The sequence below is a fragment of the Saimiri boliviensis genome, chromosome 1, assembly GCF_048565385.1.
Source record: "Saimiri boliviensis isolate mSaiBol1 chromosome 1, mSaiBol1.pri, whole genome shotgun sequence".
NCBI lineage: Eukaryota > Metazoa > Chordata > Mammalia > Primates > Cebidae > Saimiri > Saimiri boliviensis.
Window position 1 is genome coordinate 261159850 of NC_133449.1, and position 23350 is coordinate 261183199.

The following is a 23350-nucleotide window of genomic DNA, read 5'->3' on the forward strand; positions in this document are numbered from 1 at the left end:
AATCCCCTGACCCCATGTATCACATCCAGGCCACATTGATGCAAGGGGTGGGCTCCCAAGGCATTGGCAGTTTCACACCTGTGGCTCTGCAGAGTACAGTCTGCATGGCTGCTTTCACAAGCTGGCATTGAGTGACTGTGGCTTTTTCAGGCACACACTGCAAGCTATCAGTGGATCTACCATTCTGAGGTCTGGAGGATTGTGTCCCTCCTCTCACAGCTCCACTAGGCAGGGCCCCAGTGGGGACTCTCTGTGGTGGCTTAACCCCACATTTCCCCTATGCATTGCCGTGGTACAGATTATCCTGTACTAGGAGGGCTCTACCCCTGCAATAGACTTCTGCCTAGACACCCAAGTATTTTCATACATCCTCTAATATCTAGGCAGAGGCTCCCAAACTTCAACTCTCACCTCCTGTGTACCTGCAGGCCCAAAACCGTGTGAAAGCCATGAAGGCTTGGGGCTTGCACACTCTGAGGCAAGATCCCAAGCTGTACCTTGGCCCCGTGTCACCATGGCTAGAGCTGGAGCAGCTGGGATGCAGGGTTTCAAGTCCCAAGACAGCACAGAGTAGCAGGGCCCTGGGCCTGGCCCAAGGAATTATGTTTTTCTCCTAGGTCTCCATGACTGTGATGGGAAGGGCTGCCACAAAGGTCTCTGAAATACCCTAGAAGTATTTTCCCCATTGCCTTGGCTATTAACATTCAGCTCTTCTTTACTTACGCAAATTTCTGCAGCCTTTAATTCCTCATCTAAAATTGGGTTTTTCTTTTCTACTGCATGGTTGAGCTGCAAATTGTGCAAACTTTTATGCTCTGATTTCCTTTTAAATATAAGTTATATTTTTCAGGTCATTTCTTTGTTTATGCAAATGATTGTAGACTTTTAAAAGCAGCCAGACCACATCTAGAGTACTTTGCTACTTAGAGATTTCTTCTGCCAGATACCTTAAATTGTCTTTCTCAAGTTCAAAATTCCAAAGATCTCTAGAGCAAGGGCACAATGCTGCAAGTCTCTTTGCTAAAGCATAGCAAGTATGACTTTTACTGCAGTTTTCAATAAGTTCCTCATTTCCATCTAAGACCACCAAAGCTTGGATTTCACTGTCCGTATCGCTATCAGCATTTTGATCAAAACCAAAGTTCCTCTCCCTGTCTTCTTCTGATCCCTCCAAACTGTTCTAAACTTATCAATTGCCCAGTTCTAAGATGACTTCCACATTTTCAGGTGTCATTATAGCAATGCTCTACTTCTCTGGTACTAATTTTCTGTATTAGTCCATTCTCACATTGCTATAAATAACTACCTGAGACTGAGTAATTTATGAAGAAAACAGGTTTAATTGGCTCACAGTTCCACAGGCTGTAAATGAAACATTTACAACTAGGAAGCCTCAGGAAACGTATAATCATAGTGAAAGGTGAAGGGGAAGCCAGCATGTCTTATCGTGGCGGAGCAGGAGAAAGAGAGACAGAAGTGGAAAGTGCTTCATACTTTTAAACAACCAGATCTCTTGAGAACTTACTACCATGAGAACAGCAAGGGGGAAATCCACTGCCATGATCTAGTAAACTCCCACCAAGTTCCTCCCCCAACATTGGAAATTACAATTTGTCATAAGATTTGGGTGGGGACACAGAGCCAAACCATATCAATCATGGTGAATGATTTTTCTAATGTATTGTTGAATTCAATTTTGTATTATTTTGCTGAGGATTTTTGTATCAATATTCATCGGAGGTATTGGCCTGTGGTTGGGTGGTATTGTTATTGTTGTTTTATTTGTCTTTACCTAGATTTAGAATCAGGGTATGCTGGCCTAATAGAATGAATTTGGAAATATTCCTTCCTCTTCTATTTTTCAGGATAGTTTGAGTCAAATTGATATAAATTTTTCTTTAAATATTTGGTAGAATTCAGTGGTGAAGCCATCAGATCCTAAGCTTTTCTTTAGTTGAAGACTTTTTATCATAGCTTCAATCTCATTACTTGTCACTGGTCTGTTCAGGTTTTAGATTTCCTTTGGTTCAATCTTGCTAGGTTGAATGTAACTAGGAATTTGTCCACTTTTTCTAGATTTTCCAAATTATTGGTAGATGCTCCTAGTAGCTGCTAATGAATCTTTGAAGTTCTTCAGTATCAGTTATAATGTTTCCTTTTTAATTTCTAATTTTATTTATTTTATTATTCCTTTTTTCATTGTTTGGCTAAAGGTTTTTAAATTTTGTTTAACTTTTCAAAACTCAACTTTTTGTTTCATTGATTTTTTGTTGTTTTTCATTTCAATTTCATTTATTTCTCCTCTCATATTATTTCTTCTAATTATGGGTTTGGATTTATTCATACTTTTCTAGTTCTTTAAGATGCATTGTTAGATTATTCATTTGAAGCTTTTCCTTGTTTTTTATATAGGCACTTACATCTATAAATTTCCATCTTAGTACTACTTTTGCTATATCTCATAGATTTGGGTATGTTGGGTTTTTGTTATAATTTGTTTCAATAAATTTTTCAATTTCCTTTTTAATGTTTTCATTGATACACTGATCATTCAGGAGCATATTCTTAAATTTCTGTGTATCTGTATAGTTTCCAAAATTCTTCTTGTTATGAAAATCTAATTTTATTCTCTTGTGGTCAGATAAGATGCTTGATATTATTTAAATTGCTTTTGAATGTTTTAAGATTTGTTTTGTGACCTAACATATGATATATCCTTGATAATATATCAATGTGCTGAGGAAAAGAATGTGTACTCTGCAGCCCTGAATGAGATTTTCTGTAAATATCTATTAGATATATTTGGTCTATGGAGCAGATGAAGTCCAACAAGTTTCATTTTTTATTTTCTGTCTGGAAGGTCTGTCCAATGCTGAAAGTGTGATATTGAAGTCTCCAGCTATTACTTTATTAGGGCCTATATCTCTCTTTAGCTTTGATAATATTTCATGTTCATCTCTGGGTTATCCACTGTTGAGTGTATATATATTTTAAATTGTTATATACTCTTGTTAAATTAACATTTTTATCATTATGTAGTGTCCTTCTTTGCCTCTTAGCTTTTTGTCTTAAAATCCATTTTGTCTAATATAACTATAGCTATTCCTGCTCTTTTTTGGTTTCCATTGGCATGGAATATCTTTCTCCATCTCTTTATTTTCATTCTATGTGTGTCTTTACAGATAAAGTGTGTTTCTTTAAGGCAACAGATCAATAGGTCTTATTTTTCCATTGATTTAACCAATCTCTATGTCTTGATTGGAGAGTTTACTCCATTTACATTCAATGCTATTAATGACAAGTAAGAACTTACTACTGCCATTTTATTATTTGTTTTTTTGGTTGCTTTATGGTCTTCTCTACTTTCTTTTTTCCTTCTGTCTTCCTCTAATGAAGGTGATTTTTTTCTGGTGATATGTTTTAGTTTCTCTTGCTTTTTGTTTTTTTTGTGTATCCATTGTATGTTTTCTGGTTTCAAGTTACCACAAGGCTTACTAATGCTATGTTATAACCCACTATTTTATCCTGATAACAATACAATTTGCATAAACAAATAAGCAAAAAGAAAACTAATAATAATTCTACTTTGTCTCCCTGATTTTTTACTTTTTGTTGTTTCCATTTATGTTGTACTATCTATGTCTTGAAATGTTGTAGTTATTATTTTTCATTGGTTTATCATTTAGTTTTCTTTCTTTTTTTTTTTTTTACTTAGGATAAGAGTAGTTCACACACCACAGTGACAGTTTTATAATAGTCTGTGTTTTTCTGCACATTTACTATTACCAGTGAGTTTTGTACCATCAAGTGATGATGTATTGCTGATTAATGTCCTTTTCTTTCTGTTTGAAGGACCCTTTGATATTTCTTCTAAGGTGGGTCTGGTGTGGATTAAATTTCACCTTTTATTTATCTGGGAAAGTCTTCATTTATGCTTCATGTTTCAAAGATATTTTTGCCATATATACTATTCTAAGGTAAAGCTTTTCCCTTCAGCACTTTAAATATGTGATGTCACTCTCTCTGGCCCATGAAGTTTCCACTGAAAAGTCTGCTGCCAGACATATTGGAGTTCCATGGTATGTTATTTTTTTTTCTTGGTACTTTTAGGATCCCTTCTTTATCCTTGACCTTTGGAAACTTGATGACTGAATGCTTTGAGGTAGTCTTCAGGTTAAATCTGCTCGGAGTTTATAACCATCTTGTATTTGGATGTTGATATATTTCTCTAGGTTTGGAAATCTTTCCCTTTGAATAAACTTTAACTTAATAAAAGTTATATCTTTGAATAATTTTTCTACCTCTATATCTTTCTTCACCTTCTCTTCAAGGTCAACACATCTTAGATTTGCTCTTTTGGGGCTATTTTCTAGATCCTGTTTAAGTGCTTCATTGTTTTCTTGTCTCTTCTGGCTATATTCTTTCAAGTAGCCTGTCTTTAAGCTCACTATTTATTCTGCTTGATTAATCATATTATTAAAAAATCCCAATTCATTCTTTAGTATACCAATTACGTTTTCCTGCTTCAGAATTTCAGCTTAATTCTTTTTAATTATTTCCATGTCTTTGTTGAATTTATCTGATAGAATTCTGAATTTTTTCTCTGTGTTATCATGAACTTATTTGCATTTCCTCAACAGAGCTATTTTGAATTCTCTGTCTGAAAGGTCACATATCTCTGTTCTCCAGGATTAGTCCCTGGTGCCTTATTTAGTTAATTTAGTGAGGTCAAGTTTTCCTGGATGATGTTGATGCTAGTAGATATTCTTTAGTGTCTAGGCATTGACAAGTTGGGTATTTATTGTAGTCTTCACTCTCTGAGTTTGTTTGTAGCCATCCTTTTTGGGGAGGTTTTCCAGGTGTTTGAAAGGACTTGGATACTGTGATCTAAGTGGTGTCTGCTTTAGGGAGCACCCTAAGCCCAGTAACACTGTGATTCCTGCATACTTGTACAGGTACCACCTTGATTGTCTTGGTCCAGATCTAGGATAATTCTCTGGATTATCAGGCAGAGACTTTTTTCTCTTCTCTTACTTTCTTCCAAATACACAGAGTCTCTCTCTCTGTTCTGAGCCACTTAAAGCTGGGGATAAAGTGACAGAAGCACTCCCATGGCAATCACTATTATAACTGTGCTGAGTCAGACCTGAAGTCAGAAAAGCACTGGCTGTAACCATTCCCTGACTACTGCCTATGTTCACTCAAAGCCCAGGGGCTGTACAATCAGCAGGTGGCAAAGCCAACCAGGCCTGGGTCCTTCCCTTCAGAGCAGAGAGATACCCCAAGCCCTGGGTGGGTCCAGAAGTGCTGTTCAACAGTCAGAGACTGGAGTCAAAAACCTTACAGGTCTACCTTGTGTTCTACTGTGTTGCAGCTGAGCTGGCATTAAAACTACAAAATGCAGTCATTACCACACTTCCCTCTCTTTTCCAAAGGCAGAGGAGCCCCATCCATAGCCACCACCATCACCCCATATCATGAGGAGTACTACCATGCTACTGGTGGTATTCCCTTAAGGCCCAGGGTTTCTTAAATCAGCTTGTGGTGGATGTTGCCTGGCCTGGGACTCACTCTTTAGGGTGACGGGCTCCCGTATGATCTAGGGCATGTCCAGAAATGCTAGTCAAGAATCAATTCCTGAAACTGAGGACCCCAAGAGCCTGTTTGGTGCTCTACCCTTGTAGCTGTGCTAGCAGAGCTTATTCTTTAAGGTGCAAGACAAAGTCCCCTTTACTTTTCCCTCTGCTTTTCTCAAAAAGAAGGAATTTGCCCAGTAGCCACCATAGCTGGTAATGTGCTGAGAGTCATCTGAAGCCAGCAAGTCTCAGTGGCTCACACGAAGCCTTTGATGTAATACCCGAGTATCACTGCTGGTTACCTGGGGCCCAAGGACCCTTCAGTTAGCAGGTGATGAATGCTGGCAGGACTACATCCTTTTCTTCAAGGCAGCAGGCTCCCTTCTGGCCCAGGGTGTATCTTGAAATGTCATCTAGGATCTAGGGCTGATTTAGGGACCTCATGGCCCTGACTGGTGTTCTATCCAGCTGTGGCTGAGCTGGTATCCAAGATGCAAGATAAAGTCTTCTCAACTTTTCCTTCTCCTTTCCTCAAGAGGAAGGAAGGGGTCTCTTTTGGAGCCTCAAGCTGTGCAGCCTGGGGTTAGGAGAGGGGTAATACCAGCACTCTTGATTTCCTCAGCTGATGTTTCAGTGTGTCATGTGCCCCCTCAGTCCAGTGTCTCTGGGCCGAATTCAGCTCTAGGACTTTCCTGAATTGCAGTCCTCATAGTCTAGACTGCCTTTTATGTTCACTTGGAAACTCAGAGTGCTATAGCCCTTGGTGGTGAGGTTTGCAGGCACTCAAGTTTGGACCACTGGGATCTGCAATTCCTCCTCTGGCTAGGATTGATTTAAATGCTCCCTCAGCGAGCAAGCATCAGCTGATTTTTGTCCAATTTTCCTTTCTGCTGTAGCAGGACAACAAGGAGTTCATTGCCTCACAATTGCTGTCTTCTTCCTCCCCTGGTACCCAGAGATGTTCTCTTCACCAAGCCACTGCCACCAGGGTGAGGAAGGGTGGTGTCAGTAATTCAGGACTGTGTTTTCTATCTCTTCAGTGCCTCTCTCAGCAATATGAAGTTAAAACCAGATATTGTAAGTGCTCACCTGATTTTTGGTTCTTATGAAGGTGTGTGTTTGTTTTTTTTCTGTGTAGATAGTTGTTAACTTGGTGTCCTTGCATGGAAGACAATTTATTGAGCTTTCTATTCCACCCTCTTGGTCTTCCTCTCTCCCAGAAAGATTCTTAACATCTTTATTTGTCAGAGATTTGAAAATTAAAGTCACTATGAGATACCAGTGTACACCCACTCAAATGACTAATACTAAAAAGACTCACATTATCAAGTGTTGGTACCATGTGGAGTAACTGGAACTCTAACATATTGCTGGAAGAAATATAAAATAAGACAATCTCTTTGGGAAATTTGGCAATTTCTTAAAATATAAAACAAATACCATTTATCCTAGCTATTCTACTCCTTGGACATATGCAAGAAAAATAAAAGAGAAATGTCTCTAGAAAAAAATACTTAGCAATGAGCAGTTTTGTTCAGAATAGTTAGCAATGGAAACCACCCAAATGCTCAAAAACAAATGAATGGTTAAATTCCAATGTATGCAAATGTGATGGTGTGATGGAATACTGTTGGAATATGACTTAGCAATAAAAAGCAAAAAAAGAAACAAAAAAACAAAAAAACAAAAAAACAAAAAACTGCTGATACATACAACCACATAGAATGAATCTCAAAATATATACTCTAAGGAAAAGAAGCCAGACTGAAAAGAATGCATATTGCATATGTCATTTATATGGAATTATAGAGAAGTCAAAACTAACCTAAAATGATATGTAGAAAATCAGTTGTTCACTGGATCTGGGGGTGGATATGGGGAATTTGCTACAAAGGGTCACTAGAGATGACCTTTGTGGTGGAAATATGCTATATCATGATTGTGGTGGTAATTACTTGGATGCATACATTTGTCAAACTCACTGAATTGTATACTTAAAATGAATACATTTTATTGTATGTACATTATTTAATAATTTTAAAAGGAACACATCAATGTAAAAAAATTCTAGTTAACTGAAAGTTATATAAAATATACATGATGTGAATATTTTTAGAAATTTAGGAAATTTAAAAGAAACACAAATTCATCACAAAAATTATACTGACTATGATTTCCTTTTCTATGGTGATCTTCTTTCACCTCTGACATTTCTGATAGTTACTATTACCAACATCAACAGCAGACATGGTGTTGACTGACCGAATCCCCAGATGTATGACTATTTTCAGTACTGAAAGCACATGGGAGCCTTTACTTGGGTATCTTTGTCTATGTGCACAGAGGCTCTTCTCATGTTGGGATATTTGACTTCAATTGCAAAGAACACAGTAAAGCTTACCTTGTGCTTTGTAGTTAATACTTGTTGCTCAGAAACTCAGCCATGTCTTCTTACGTATCTGTTTTGGTATCTGGAGGTATTCTGCTTAATTACTCTCACACTGCCAAATCTTACTTCCAAGTAGGGATTTGGGAACCAAGGAAGTAGTAAAGAATGGCATTCGTTGTGATTTTTTTCTGATGCCAGTATCTTGTAACATGGGGAGAAGCACTGAGGGCTGAATTTTTTCAGTGTTTTATTTCTCAGAGATGCTCTATATCTCAAATCACTAGCACATCAGTAGGCTTTAACTGGTTTCTCTGTCTCCAGTTGTTTCTAATTTGAGTCATTTTTACTTAGTTCTTCTAGTCTAATCATTCCAGTGTACTAAATTAGAGGCCTTCCTATCAGCTAAAAAAAAAAAATCAAGCAAGTAACCATGATATATATATTCATAAATTTTATGAGTGTGCTTGTATATATGTATAAATATTACAAATACATTTATATATAAATTATACAAGCATTACTATACTAATAAAGTGTAAAATATATGTTATTTTAAAACATATTTCTTATTGTGGTATTATTAGCCTATCATGAAATGGTATTACAAAACATGACACATACTTTGAGTGAGGTTCATAGTTAACAATAGCAAAAATGAATTCACATATCATGTAGTCTTCTTGGTAATTTCATATTATTTTGGTTGTGTTTATATTAACTAAAATTATAATACAGTAATATGACTAATGAAAAACTCATAATAAAAGTATAGGTGTCAGTTTTAGTTTTCTTATTTACTTAATTGAATTATCTTTAGTCTTGCCCTTTTTTATGAAAAAGAAAAAACTTCTAAAACCACATGTCTATTTTGGAAGTGCTTGGATAATTAAACTCTGCAAGTCTAAAGTCTATTTAACCAGCCAAGATATTACAGCAAACTGCAATGCAGCACAATCTGATCAAATAAATGAGGGTACCATTCAGGGCAGTGGAATTCCCATTATTTTTAAAAAATATCTTGAGAACTGAATGTGATACTTGGCTATCTTGGAAGTGACAGTGGCAGTATCTATGTAAAATGTTATTAATGTTTAATTTTTATTATTGTAAAATAAATATATAAAAATACAAGCGCAAATGTCTTCCTTCCACATCCAAATTGATTGTCTTTACCTTCCACTATACACAGTTGATGCTCAGTAAATGTCTGTGGAAAGAATGAAGGGTATGCTATTTGGTATAAGGAATTATATATTGTGTCTATGCCTAACTTCTTTAATTAAATATGAGACTCTTGAGGAAAAGGATTGTATCTAACTATTTTTTTAGTTTCCAACTAGCCCACAGTAAGAAACTAAGGCAAAATTAGCCAGATGAAAATGGTCCCATTCTGTACCCTGTTTAGTGTGGCTCCCAAGAGCCACTTATCATTAAACCCAAAAAGCAAGGCTACTTTTGCATTTAGTCTAGTTTTTTAAAAGTTATTTGCATAAGCCCATGATAATAATAATCAATTATCACACATTTTCCCCTTTCTACCCCATGCTACCCAATTGTCCCTAAAAAAATCATTGCCAACTGTACTATAGTTATTTATGTGCATCACATATTAATCTGTAAATTTATGAGGATGAGAACAATGTTTGTCTGATACTTAGCATAATAGCAGCACTTATAGTAGGTGCCTGATAAATGTTTTACTGAATGAACAATTCATTAGTTAAAAATAACATTTTTTCCATCAGGTAGATCATTTTGCTTGAAGAAAACATTTACCAAATAGAATTAGTAGTAAATATAATTTTTTACACAGAGAGGTTAACTTCCAGTTACTGGGGGCCTTTAATCAAAATGATGTAATTGCTTCAAGTTATTCATATCCCTTTACCCATAAAGTCTAAAATTTACAGGGTACTTTCACTAGTTGTTTCAACCATGCTGTAATACTTGCATGACACTACATATACAGATGATCTTAAGTAGCGTCCAAATGTATTAGTTTTCTATTGTTGCATTAAAATGACCACAAATATAGTAGCTCAAATAGTACAAATTTCTCAGTTTCTGTAAATAAGGACTATGTATATACATTAGCTGGGTCCTCTGCTCAGGATCACACCAGGCCGAAATCAGAATGTTGACAAAGACTGGAATCTTTTTTGAGGCTAAGGTTCGTTTTGCAAGCTTGATGGTTATTGACAGAACCTGGTTTCTTGAGTTGGAGAACCTCAGACTTCAGCTCCTAGGGGCTACTTAGTGTTCACTAGATTTTGAGGAAAACCTTTTCCCTTACATCCTGGGTCCAGTGATGTGTGGCCTGCAAATTCACTGTCAATGGACAGATTAACAGAGGAAAACATAAAGTTTATTTACAGATGCATGGTATGCAGACGGGAATGCTAAGTGAGGAGTAACTCCCTGAATAACCAGAAATAAAGGCTTATATACTAAACTTAACAAAAAGTTAAGCTTTTAATTGGAAACGTATGAAATGGTCTACTGGGCTTTATGGTGCTTATGGACTCCTAAATTTGCACTTCTGATGATAAGAATCAGTCTTGTTTTCATTCAGAAGGGTAGGCAATGGCAACTATATTTTCAGGTGGGTCTGCTTAAATTTGAATAATATTTTTTCTGTTGCTGCTGACTGATCACATGCTTTCAATGTAAATTAATTTTATACCACTTTAGTGTGCTTTTAACGACTTCCATTGCCATATGGCCTTCTCTACAACATTGCATTTTGCTTCTGTAAGACCAACAGGAAAATAACTGTTGCTGATTTTTGCCTCTTTTAAGAGCTTGTCTGCTCATGTCAGGCCCACTCAGAATAATCTCTTTTTGATTAACTAAGAGACAACTGAATAGGAACCTTAATTACACATTTTTAAATCTCATTTTGATATGATGTGACATAATCACAAGAACAATATGAAATCATAGACCTTGCACTCAAGGGGAGGGATTATATAGGTCTTATCACCAGGACAAGGATGTTTTGGGGGCAATCTTCCCAGCACACCAAATGGCAGGATGAAAAGTTAAGTCCAGTACTACTAGAAATCATAAAATATAGAAATAATTACACACATTCTATACTGCTAAGGTAATAAAATTGATGCTATGTGCCAATTGGTTAGGCCAGATGACATCTCAGATCATCTATAACAGTATGCAGAAAAAAGAAATTCCATTTGTGAATTCAAGAATATTTTCTAAACCAACTTTTAAATTTTTTCTCATACCTGATACAGTTTTCAAGCATACAAACATGCCCATAACATAAACATAGTTAATTTCTCTTCTTTGAAATTTCAACTTCTCCTTTTAGCCAGTGGGGTCTGTTGGCCACATGTCCCCTCATTAACCCCAAAAGATGTTATGGCCTGTATTAGTTAACTATTGCTGTGTAACAATTACCCCTGAATTTAGTGGCTTAAAACAACACAGAGTTTCTGTGTACTTCTATGGATCTGAAATCTAATCATTACTTAACTGGGTTCCCTGCTTCAGTCTCTCTCACAGAGCTGCAATCAAGATCTCACTCAGGCAGGATCTGTTTCCAAGCTTACCATTGGCTGTTAACAGGATTCAATACCCTGACAGCTATTAACCTAAAGACCTCTGCTCCTAGCTGGTTGTTGGCCAAGGGCCACTCCCACCTCTGTGTCACATGAGTCTCTCCAACATGGTAGTTCACTCATCAAAGCAAGGAAGAAAGTAACAAGACAGAAGTGATAACATTTTGTAACCTAATCTCAGAAGTGGGATCCCATCATATTTGTCTTATGTAATCATTAGAAGCAGGTCATAGGTTCAGCCTATAATATTGGGGTTCAGGGTTCCCTCAGCTCCTCTGAGAGGCTGTTTCTCTGCGTTCTTGGCCTCCCGCCCTCTCAAGAATGAAAGGGGAGACCATGGCACAGTGCGACGTGAATGCTGGACTCAAGTGTTTGTAGAAAGTGATTTATTTAGAGAGAGAAAAAGGAGAAGGAGAGAGAAAGAAACAGCTCTCACACTGAGTAAGAGAATCTAGAAAGAGGGAATCCAGGAGAGAAAAGCAGCTTGCACTCTGAGTGGAAGGGAATAGAGAGAGAGAGAGAGATGGAGTTTAGGAGGGAAAGACAGGCTTCCACGAGAGTGTGGAAGGGGAACCCAAAGGGGAAATCCAGGAGAGAGAAAGATAGCTTCCACAAAGGGAGTGTTCGTGGAAGGGGACCCAAACATGGAGTCCAAAGGGGTGTGGAAAAGGGGACTTTTAACCTAGAAGGAACCCCCACCTTCTCTAAGATCCCTGGGCAATGAAAGGAGTTCCTTAGAACTTCTGCTGGAGTGATTTACTCTTAGTTTCTTCCTGTGCCCATGAAATTCAAACATAAACTATTAAATCTCCCAAACGGAGAGAGATGGGAGGCAGGCATGGCACTAGGAAATTCTTGCCCTTAAAACTACACCTCCCTGGTGGACCCAGAAAGAGAACACATTCCGTGAAGCCCACACTCACAGAGAGGGGTGTGAACTCAGGAGGGCAAGGATGGTTAGGTGCCATCTTAGAAGTGTGCTTCCCACAGTGCCTGAATGAGGACCATTCATCACACTGAGGAGAAACAAATTAAAGTGTTTGTTTCCAAGAAATTAAATAAAAGCTGCTATGATTACATTTACTTATTCAGAGCCAAAGCAACCAAGCTTGATGGGACTGGGTTCATAATGGGAGTGGTTAGCCCTTGTCTGAGGAGAGAGGGCAAATGGAACCCAAAGATGTGAAGCTAAATCAATATCAGAGGAGTGACATTAAGTACCAGGTCCAAGGTATGAGTCTGAGACGTTGGATGAGAGAAGAATAAAAGGCCAGAAACCCAGAACTACCAAGTCAGTATAGAAGCAAAATATCAGACCAGATATAGCAGAAAAGTTCAAGAAGAAAGGGGACTCCTGACTTTAAAGACATAAGGTTAGGGTTTTCCTCTCGATTATTGATTGAATGGTTAGGAAGGACTGCTGTATTTTTGCTTTACATTCAAACAAATAGAAAACTTATTGATTTAGTGAAAACGTTGAAATTCAGAAGTACTAGTCCAAATAAAACTAAAAGTCATCAAAATACTCATTTTAGCAAACACGAGATTATACATTTTCTTGCAAAATGCATAGAATATTGTTTTATATCAACTGATTTTATTTTCTAATAACATTTACAGTATGAAGCAGCATTTTACACCAGATGCTGTGGCTACACCTCAGAATAATCCACCTCAAAACACCTACTGGTGAAGTCACCATTGGCTTCTCCTTCTGGTTTATTTTTAACATTTCCTTATTTTGACTGTAAGAAGCTACTTTCCATGAAATTCAACAAATAATATAATTTAGAAAGTACAGTATCCTTCCACAGTATTTTCAAAAGTGGTGATTTCCTTGCTTTTAAAATTTTATTTTTCAATTTTTTACTTGCCACATAACTATGTAATAGAACTAAAGACTTATTGAAAACAAAGAACCACTCATTTATAGTAAAAGAAATCTAGTTATACTTAATTCTCTTTTTGCTTGCCTCCAAGTATAATTTCTACTAGATTACAGAAGTAACCAATTATTTTCATCCACGTTTCCCTTCATCTGCCTGGAAACTAACTATTTTAACTCTTATTTTGAGAGTTTAAATTTATTTTTATTTCATTTTTAAATAAATTTATTACCTCCTCTAATCTTAGATCATTTAATTATAATTCTTCTTAAACTTTGTTTTATTTCTATTTTTTAGATAGAAATACAGTTTAAAGTACCTGTGGGAAAATATATACCTCTCTGTATATATTGACCTATAGCACCATTTGTTTAGCTTTCATTTATATTAGCAGACAACTGAATAACCGCTAATAAATCAGTATGCAGCAATTTAAATGCTTATTAAAATTTGCCAATCAGAAACAGACTCCCAGCTTTACTTATTCAGAAAGGGCTGACATTTTCTTGCCATACTGTCTACTAAAGATAAGGCATGCAGTTTCAGATTAAATTAAACATGGCATTTCTGTATATTTGGGTTATCTTTTATTGTTTTTGAAAAAGCAAATCATTCTAAGAACTTATCCAAATTTTAAAGGTTATGATTTTCAGGGTATCAAAACATTTTGCAAAGTATTTTCTTTAACAACCTACCATGGTATGTGAAATGTAGGCACTTGTGATTGTTACGGGCTATTAAAGCTGGAGAGAGAGAGAGAGAGAATATAGACATAGGTGTGTATTGCATCACTGAAATAAAAATGCTTCTGATAGCTTATCAGACCAAGGCCCTGAAGTGTTATACAGATAAACTCACGATTCTTGTGTGTCTTTGTGTGTATTTATATATGTGAGTTTTGGGTTAGGGAGTGAAAGAACTAGGAAATTATGTGCCTCAAGGAAGGGAGATCAGGAATGGAGAAACAAAGTGTACTCACGGGAAGCCTGAGTAACAGATGGGGATGATGGTACTAGGACAAGGTCATGACACAGGGAAGGGTGTCCGAATTTAAACCATATCTGCCCTCTAATGTGAGAAGCATCCAGGATATGTTAATTTAATTTTAATTCTTCAGTGGGTTATGCCTAAAAATTAAAGGAGGATTTAAGAAATAAAATGCAACCTTGAAATAACTTTTCTTTATTGGGTCCTAATAAAGAGTTTCAAATGGCACTCTCTATTAGTGACAAATCACACACATGTTCATTGCTACATTTCCAGAGTCTTGATATTTGCAACTGCCAAAAATAATCAAATAAATAGTCCTTTTTCTTTCTAGGAAGAAATTCTTCTAAATTTGGAAGGCAATTCCCTAAAGAGTTTATGCTGTTGAGAGAAAATTTGTGAAGAAAAGAGTCTATTAGTTAATTTTTAAATGTTGTCAATAATGTTGACTTGCAAGACCAGTTTATCATTTATTCACTACGTGAAAAGTACTTGACCTCATCTAAGTTTGCAACTGGCCAAACACAAGGTCAGGAATGAAGTTAAATGTATCAGCATCATATTGCCTTCTTGTCTTATTTCTCCTTTCCTCTATTCTTTTGACCTCTTATGCCTTCTGAAGTGAATGAGGTAACAATTCAGATGCTGATTGCTTGTGAAAAGGGCATCTTTATTCATTGAGACAATGCTTCTAAGCTTAGAATCAACTCCAAATCAAAGAAAAGGGTAAGACTGTAAAATATTTGAGTACTAGTGAGTCTTCATACATATTGCTTTATGAGTGATCGCTTACGTCACCCATATGGAAAGCCAATTCTAGGGAGTGTATTACATTCTTGGTTCACAGAACAGATGATTATTTAAATTTTAAATTTAATAAGGAAAACTTCTTACTGTTTTATAATCAATTTGATCTATGGAAGGGTTCTCTCTCCTATGTCAATTTATATAAAGGACTCTAATAAGACATGGAAAATAACTAGTATTAAATTTCTTAGTATTTCCTGTGGCTCATTTGAGGGAGAGGTATGGATATTGCAAGAGGGAAAGAATTTGGAAAGGGCAAAGGCTTGGAAATTAACCATATTATGCCTTTTTATTCTCCTAGGGTCTCATGATTCCTTCAGCTTCTACATTGATGAAGCCTCTCCAGTAGGTCCTGAACAGCCAGAAACTGTCCAGAATTTTGTCTCTGTGTTTGGAACGGTAGCCAAAAAGCTCATGCGGAAATGGTTAGCCACTCAGACAATGAATTTTACTGGTCAGCTAGGAGCTGGGATTCGTTATTTTGATCTTCGAATTTCCACCAAGCCCAGAGACCCCGACAATGAACTCTATTTTGCTCATGGTTTGTTCAGTGCCAAAGTCAATGAAGGTCTTGAGGAGATCAATGCATTCCTCACAGATCACCATAAGGAGGTAGTGTTCTTGGACTTCAACCACTTTTATGGGATGCAGAAATATCATCATGAAAAACTAGTCCAAATGCTGAAAGACATCTATGGAAATAAAATGTGCCCAGCGATTTTTGCCCAAGAAGTTAGTTTAAAGTACCTGTGGGAGAAGGACTATCAAGTGCTGGTCTTCTACCATAGTCCAGTAGCTCTGGAAGTACCCTTTCTGTGGCCTGGGCAGATGATGCCAGCACCCTGGGCCAACACCACAGACCCCGAGAAACTGATCCAGTTTCTTCAAGCATCCATCACTGAGAGAAGAAAGAAGGGCTCATTTTTTATATCTCAGGTGGTGCTGACCCCCAAAGCTAGCACTGTGGTCAAAGGGGTGGCAAGTGGCCTCAGAGAAACAATCACAGAAAGGTAAGTGTCTTTAAAATATTAGGGGGGAAACCACAAATAATTTAACTTGAATTCATAGAGGTCGTAATTGATGAAGCTAAAATTCACACCTATGTATATTAGCTCCCCAGGGCTACGATAACAAAGTAACACAAATTAGGTATCTTAAAACAACAAAACTGTATTATCTCACAGTTCTGAAGGCTAGAAGTCTAAAATCAGAGTGCCAGCAGGGTCAGTTCCTTCTGAGGACTCCAGGAGAGAATCTATTCCATGCCTCTCTCCTAGGTTCTGGTGGTGGCTGGCAAACCTGAGTGTTACTTGGCTTATACATGCACCACTCCAGTCTCTGCCTCCTTTTTCACATGCTGTTTTCACATGTGTCTCTGGTCTTTTCCTTTGCTTATTAGGATACCAGTCGTATTGAACTAGGGCCCACCCTAATGACCTCATGTTACTTACTTCCGCAAGGAACCAATTTCCAAGTAAGGTCATACTCACAAGTAGCAGGGGTTAGGGCTTTAACATATCTTTTTCTAGACCACAGATCAACCCATAACACCATATATTTTAACTCCATGTCTAGTTGTCTTTTCATAGCACTTTTTTCTACATTTGTGTACTGCTTTATAGGTTACAAGATCCCTTCTCTACCATCTGCCGTCTTCTAATATACCTGATTCCATTTGATCTGCATAACAACCCTGAGAAGTAGATATTGTCTTATAGATTTAAAAAATGAAGTTCATAAAAGTGATATCTTTTTCCTAAGACCCCTTCAACAGTGAATTATAACACAGATCCTCAAGCTCTATTCTCAAACTATATCCTATGCCCTTTATACTACATATGCTGCCTCATAAGGAATGCTTATCCCTGAGAAAGTGGTCAGTTCATTGGTCAAGCCCAGCCCAACATTTAGAATGTTCATTACCTGTGAGGTATAATTTGAACAATTGTAGCTTTTTCCTATGAGTGTGACACAACATTCTGAATTGTACATATTATTTATTGAGTTACAATTTTAAACAATGCAAATATCTGAAGAAAGAACACAAATCCTTATCAGATCTCTTTTTATCTTTGACATTTTGAATTACACTAGAGACACAGCATGAATGTTTTGCTAGGACTCAAGGTCTTTTTGGAAAAGACAAAAGATGAAGAGAAATAATTTGGCAATAAAAATAGTATGGGTGACCTTGTGGCATAGCATGTAGGGTGGGAAATGAATGGAGATAAAGCTTAGAGTGGCACAAGAACACATTTTCCAGAAATCTTTTAACCAGGCTACAAATAACCTCCTCCTGTGAGCAATGGGGAGCTAGATAATAAAGTCTAAAAGTAGCATGACTTGACAAGATCTGTGTTTTATGTAATAATTGATGCAGCCTGGAGGATCAATGGAATGGAGAGAGAGAGCAATTAATAGGTGCTTAGAACTGTTTCAGCAAGATGATACAAGCTAAACTGAGAAAGTGAAAAAACACAGAAGGGGATAATATGGAAGCAGTGGAAATTAAAATGATCTGGTGACTAGTTCACTGTGTGATATTAATGGGAGACAAGAGTTACAGATAAATGGGACAGGTAATGGAAGCATTCACAGAGTCAGTAAACAAAGGCACAGGGACTTGGGAGGAAGTGGGGAAGGTACCATCAGGATCATGCTGAATTTAAAGCATTGGTAAGGCATTCAAGTAGATATGGCTAATTGATCATTAGAAATATAGGCCAACTCATTTGGGGGTTGTTGGCGTTTCTTGGTGGTGAAAACTCCAAGTCATTGGAGTGGAAATGTTCCTCCATATAAAATCATAACTTTCTTCTGTTATTCAAAATGGTCCATTGGCCAGGACTGCTCTGTTTCTTAAAATTTAAATAACATTATCAACCATTCACTGTGTACTCTGTGAAAGCATATGGCTTTCTCTATGATTTCTGCTAATGTCTACATTTCTTAGGAGCTCTTGCTACTGCTGGATTACATCATTTTATGGCTCAATTGTCCCTGATAGTCTGTCCATGTCTCATTCTGAAATATGAAACTTGCTTCATGCTCATTTCCACAGTGGTTTTTAAATTTTACTGAAGATCTGAAGAGGCCAGGAATGTTTTATAATCACAATAATGTATATAATTTAAAATCAAATTTTAGATTTGTCTTTAATTACAAGTCTTCTGTCGTGGGACAACAACCCCTGAAAACATCTAGAACACTGTATACCTCAGCCTCACATCCTTTGACTGAATCTTCTCCTTCTTTATCATTTTTCACCTCGTTTTTTTCTTTACCCTTAGATTGCCTTTGAGACCCCACATTCTGGATTATTATGTAACTAGATTAACATTTCTAGATGATTATGACTAACTAGTCACCTCTCTCCAGCTTCCTAACCCTAAATTCAGCTAGTTCCAACAAAGTGTTCATAAAAACAAGAGGGCTTTTTGCTTTATAGCACCATTTTCTACAAATATTATTTTTTCTGTTAATTAACAGTTTACCCCCTTTCTCACAAACTTAGAAAGTGAGGGAGTTGTGTGTGTATAAGAATTGTTTTTAACTGTATCCCATACAGTCCCCAGATTTTGAAAAATCTCAGGAGCCTGGGAAGGAACTTACTCCAACTCCCTCCATTCTCTCCATACCTTGAATGAAAGAAACTTCATTTTAAAACTTTTATATTTGGGCATGATGCAAGTCCTCCTATGACCTCTTCCAGCTTCCAGCATAGTTCTATGCTTAGGAAAACACTCATATTAAATGCTTGCTTTGCATTTTAGCCAAGAACTGTACTCTCATTTTGCCTGTGTAGAGATCATCCTTTGAAGAAGCCAAAAAGAATTTATTCAAAGATAAATCATTTTCATTTTTTTTCCTCTTATGGCATTTGATGTAATTTAGAAGTTTTCAAGTCATAGTTAAACTGCTTTTTGGTTACTCATGCTCTAGTACACTACTACTAAAGTAGGATTTGTGGGGGAAAAATCAGTCAGGAAGGTGCTGAACATTATATTCTATACAACTCTCCCAAAAGATTCACAGTATAAATTAGCATATAAAAACACACTAAGGAATATTTTAGTGATGAATCCTATTTAAATTTAACTAATACAATGTGTTTCAAGCACTTAAATTTTGTTCAGATAACACTTATTAACAGAACATGGAATTAATTTTTAAAAACCGCTCTCAGTCCTTTAATTCAGAACTTCTCACTTGCCTCTAGCTTATACATCTGGAATAGTAGAGCTGCATCATTGAAAAAAAAGGGAGAAGAAAATGGAACATTGAAAGTAGAAATGAAGACTCCATATATAGAACCAACTTTTTCCTCTATAGGATTCTGCAAATTACGTACAAATAATTTGCAAATATATCCGAACCTTGTCATTATAGTTGTGCTGGCATTCTCTAGTGGAGTTTAGTCTCAGAAGTACTAGAAAGGCTTTCTTTTTAACCATTTACAAAGCTGTATTCTGAATGCTATATTAATGTGAAACTTAGTTTTTTGTTTTGTTTCAGTTTGGTTATTGGACATACTCTAGCCTTCTGCATGGAGCCTATAGGAAACGCTTATTGTCAGTTCTGGGATCATGCCTTGCAAAGGCAATTTATTAATACTTATTACTTATTTATCAAAGAGGCAGTGAAGGAGCACTCGACTCCCCAGAACTTGTTGGCTTTCTCTTTTTACCAAGTGATGAAGCCTATGAAGTGAACTGATTCTGGCATTGTCCTCTTTGCTTTTGTGCAAAAGCCATTTGTTCATAAAGTCCTATGTTGGCACCAAAAGGCATAGTAAATTCCTCTGTGCCATGAAAGGAAAGTTACCAGGCAATTATAAAATCACACTGGGCCTTACATATTTTCATCTGCAAAATTTGGGGTTTGAGCTTGATTACCTCCAAGATCCATTTCAGTTCTAAAATCCTGCAGTTCTAAGATCTTGTATTTGACTAGCTAGTTTCTCTACAATTTTTAAAATAATATCTAATATTTGGGGTAGGAAAACTCTGAGCACATGCATTTAGAAAACAGTGTTTGAAGTTGTGAGTGGCTTTCAGGGAAGCTAAATCCAGCCTGGATTTCGGTACCATAGCTTTCAATCTGGCCAATGGTTCTAAATACTGCAGATTTCATTTTCTACATTTTAGCAATGCCAAAACACACAGATTTTTATTTCTTAAAGATCTATTTTTAATTCTTTTTCAAACACCAGCTTTTGCACCTCACCCCCACGCAACTCACACATTCTTAAAAAGAAGGTGTGCAACTTGAGTAAAGTCCTTTCCTAATTTGTGGAAGTTTATTAACTTGTAGGTTTTTTTAATTTAAATAATGCAGTCATGCTACCTGTCAGAATTTTTAAGCAGCAATTCTGCAAGTAAAGTGATGCTGAGTTAAATTAGAAAATATTCATACAGGCCAACAATTTAGATAATGATTAATATAATAATAATAATGGTTATAGTTATTAAGGGCTATTTTAAGGATTCCCTATCTGTTAGATCCTTTACTGTTCTATATACATGATTAGGTTCAATATTTATAAAACCTCTAAGTGTAGGTTCTATTGCCATCCTATCTTAATAATGAAGGGACTCAGCCTTAGAAGTGTTGAGCAACTTAGCTGGATAACAGTTAAGAAAAGGTGCGTTCAGGATTTAAATCCAGGCTGCTTCTTCTGTTCATTTATTCACAAAAGCAAACATTTAAATACCTAATCTGTTCTAGACACTGTACTTCAAGTGACTGATCTCAGATATGAAGTCTTATAACCATTATATCATACTCTCTCCCTGCTATCTGTGAGAATCCAAAGAAGTGACTACAACTTTTTCATCTTATTAAATGACAATATCTAGATCAAATTTGACAGAACATTCAGGTAGACTGAGTTCAATTTAGTAGTTATCTGTTGAACGGCTCCTATGAGTTCTGCATTAAGTGCTGTGAGGGATATTAAAATTGGTATGTGTTATTGTTCCCATCAAGCATCACATAGGTTTGAAAAGGCAAGAATATGCAAGACCTAAATACAAATTGGAAAGAAACAGGAGAATTAAAAATAAAGGCCTGTAGTGACTTAGAGGAGAGAGATATCTGGAAAGATTTTGGTTGGCTTTGACAAAAACCAATGTGATAGGCAGAGATGGTTAAGGGTAGCTTCCCAGGCTAAGGAACTAGCAAAAGCAAAGCATGGAGGCAGGAAATCTTGAGGACAAGGAAAATCAAGATCAGATACAAGAACAGACTGATGTGCAAAAGAACATGGGGAAAATAAGTCGAGGAAAAAGGGATGAGGGAGATTATGGTTGACTGAATTCGGTATAAATTAGGAAGATATTGAGGAAGGCAAATCAGGACTGGATCTCAAGGAATGAAACCCACCTAATAATGTAGGTTGAGTAAGGAAGGAAGAGACCAAAGACGGAGGCACAATTTCAAGGGGGGAAAAAAAATTTCAAGAGTAGCATGCCAGCAAGTGTTCAGAAAGAAAGAGAGGTTAAAAAAAAAAATCCTGACATGGTGTGACTTTAGCCCAACTGTCAGTGCTGCCCCCTTGGAATACCATTCACAGTATCATTTTATATGTGTAACATCCCTTGGAGCTGGATGATGGGCAGCCCTGGCCACTTAGTCTCATGATCACCTTGAGTGTAAGGCGGAGTTTTCAGGATGCTGTGGTTAGTATACACCAATATTACCCAGCTGGGGAAAGGAAGACAACGCAGTTGTTGAGCCCACATTATGTGCCAGGCACTGTGCTAAGAGCTCTCCATGATTTGTGTCCATTTAAGGTCCTGTAGCCTTACAAATTAGGTATTATTAAATCCATTAGGGTTGGAAATTCAGGATGAGAGATGCCTAATACCTTACTTTAGAATCCCAAATTAAAGTCATTCCTTAATTAATAAGCTAGGATTATTATGTGGGTTTGTTTGACTCCAAGTCCCATGCTTACTCTTGCAGATTAGGTAAAATTAATACTGCTTAGCACTGGCCTTATGTAATATATTATCCTTCATCTCGGAAGTCAGAGTCAGGTCTAGGGGTTTGGGGAAGTAAATTATGCTGGTGATAGAGTAGGCAAAGCTAAGAGAAGAGGAGGCCTGAATCGTGTGGCTTTGCCTCAAAAAAGCAAAAGCTGGTAGGAGGATAGCGTGGAACCCCCTAAGGAAGCATTGACACAGAACATGAAGGGAGTCAGATGGCTGGGCTTAATCCTTCTTGCCTTGTGCCTACTGCTTATTTCACCATTTTTTTACTAAATAAGGAAGTTGAGGCCAAGAGGAGTGCTAATTGATTGCCCAAGGACACAGAGCTAACTGGCAGCAGAAAAAGGATTAAAATCCAGGACCCCTGGCTCCCAGTCAAAAGAAGAGATATCCCAGAGAGGGTTGAGGCCACAGGATAAATGAAAAGCCTAATGGTGGGTGGGGGCAGAGCACACCCGGCTGCCCATACCAGCTCGGAAGGGTTTTCAGTCTGCACTGCAGTCAACAGTGCATGGTGCTCCAAAGCCTTGCCTGGAGGGGATAGGGAGTAAAACTGAAGGACTGGGTGATAGATTTTGTGTTGGGCTTACTTTCCCTAGGTGCTCTCTCTCTCTCTCTCTCTTTTTCTCTCTCTACGTCATGAACCCAAAAGACTCTTTTCTTCTCTCCAGTGGGGTCACATTCCAGCTCACAACCCTCCTGCTGCCCAGTTTACCCTCTTTCCTCGTCCTGACCCAGAGGAGGTGGTTCTAGTCTCTTGGAAGTTTTTTAGCTGCAGTGCCAGTCATCTTAGCAACTTTAGAGAGCCAGGAAAAACCTAACTTAAAGGCTGACACTCAGAATGGTTCAAAGTCAGCTGCAGTGACACAAGAGACTACTGACCTCCATAAAGATCAGCTTTCTGGCCCCACCCTTCCACCCTAGTCCATGTCCCAAAACAGGTCAGCACAGCAGCAGAGCAGAGCAGCTGACAATGCCTATTTGGGATATTCTATTTAACAGATGGGAAAAGCTATCTCCTCAGGCTACATATGCCTGAAGAGAAGAAAAAAAAAAAAAAAAAAAAAACAAGGAGACTATAGAAAGTCAGTGTTCCAATAATCATTGCTTACAAAAAGGTTTCATTCATTTC

The 23350-nt window shown here is 37.2% G+C and overlaps 1 protein-coding gene across 1 annotated transcript in view; it reads left to right on the top strand.

The window, feature by feature from the left end:
• Positions 1-23350, top strand: part of PLCXD3 (phosphatidylinositol specific phospholipase C X domain containing 3) — a 191318-nt gene that overhangs the window by 103700 nt on the left and 64268 nt on the right. Inside the window, exon 2 of the mRNA XM_003925894.3 lies at positions 15528-16236. Within this exon, the coding sequence (XP_003925943.1) occupies positions 15528-16236 (709 nt within the window). The remainder of the gene's footprint in view (positions 1-15527; positions 16237-23350) is intronic.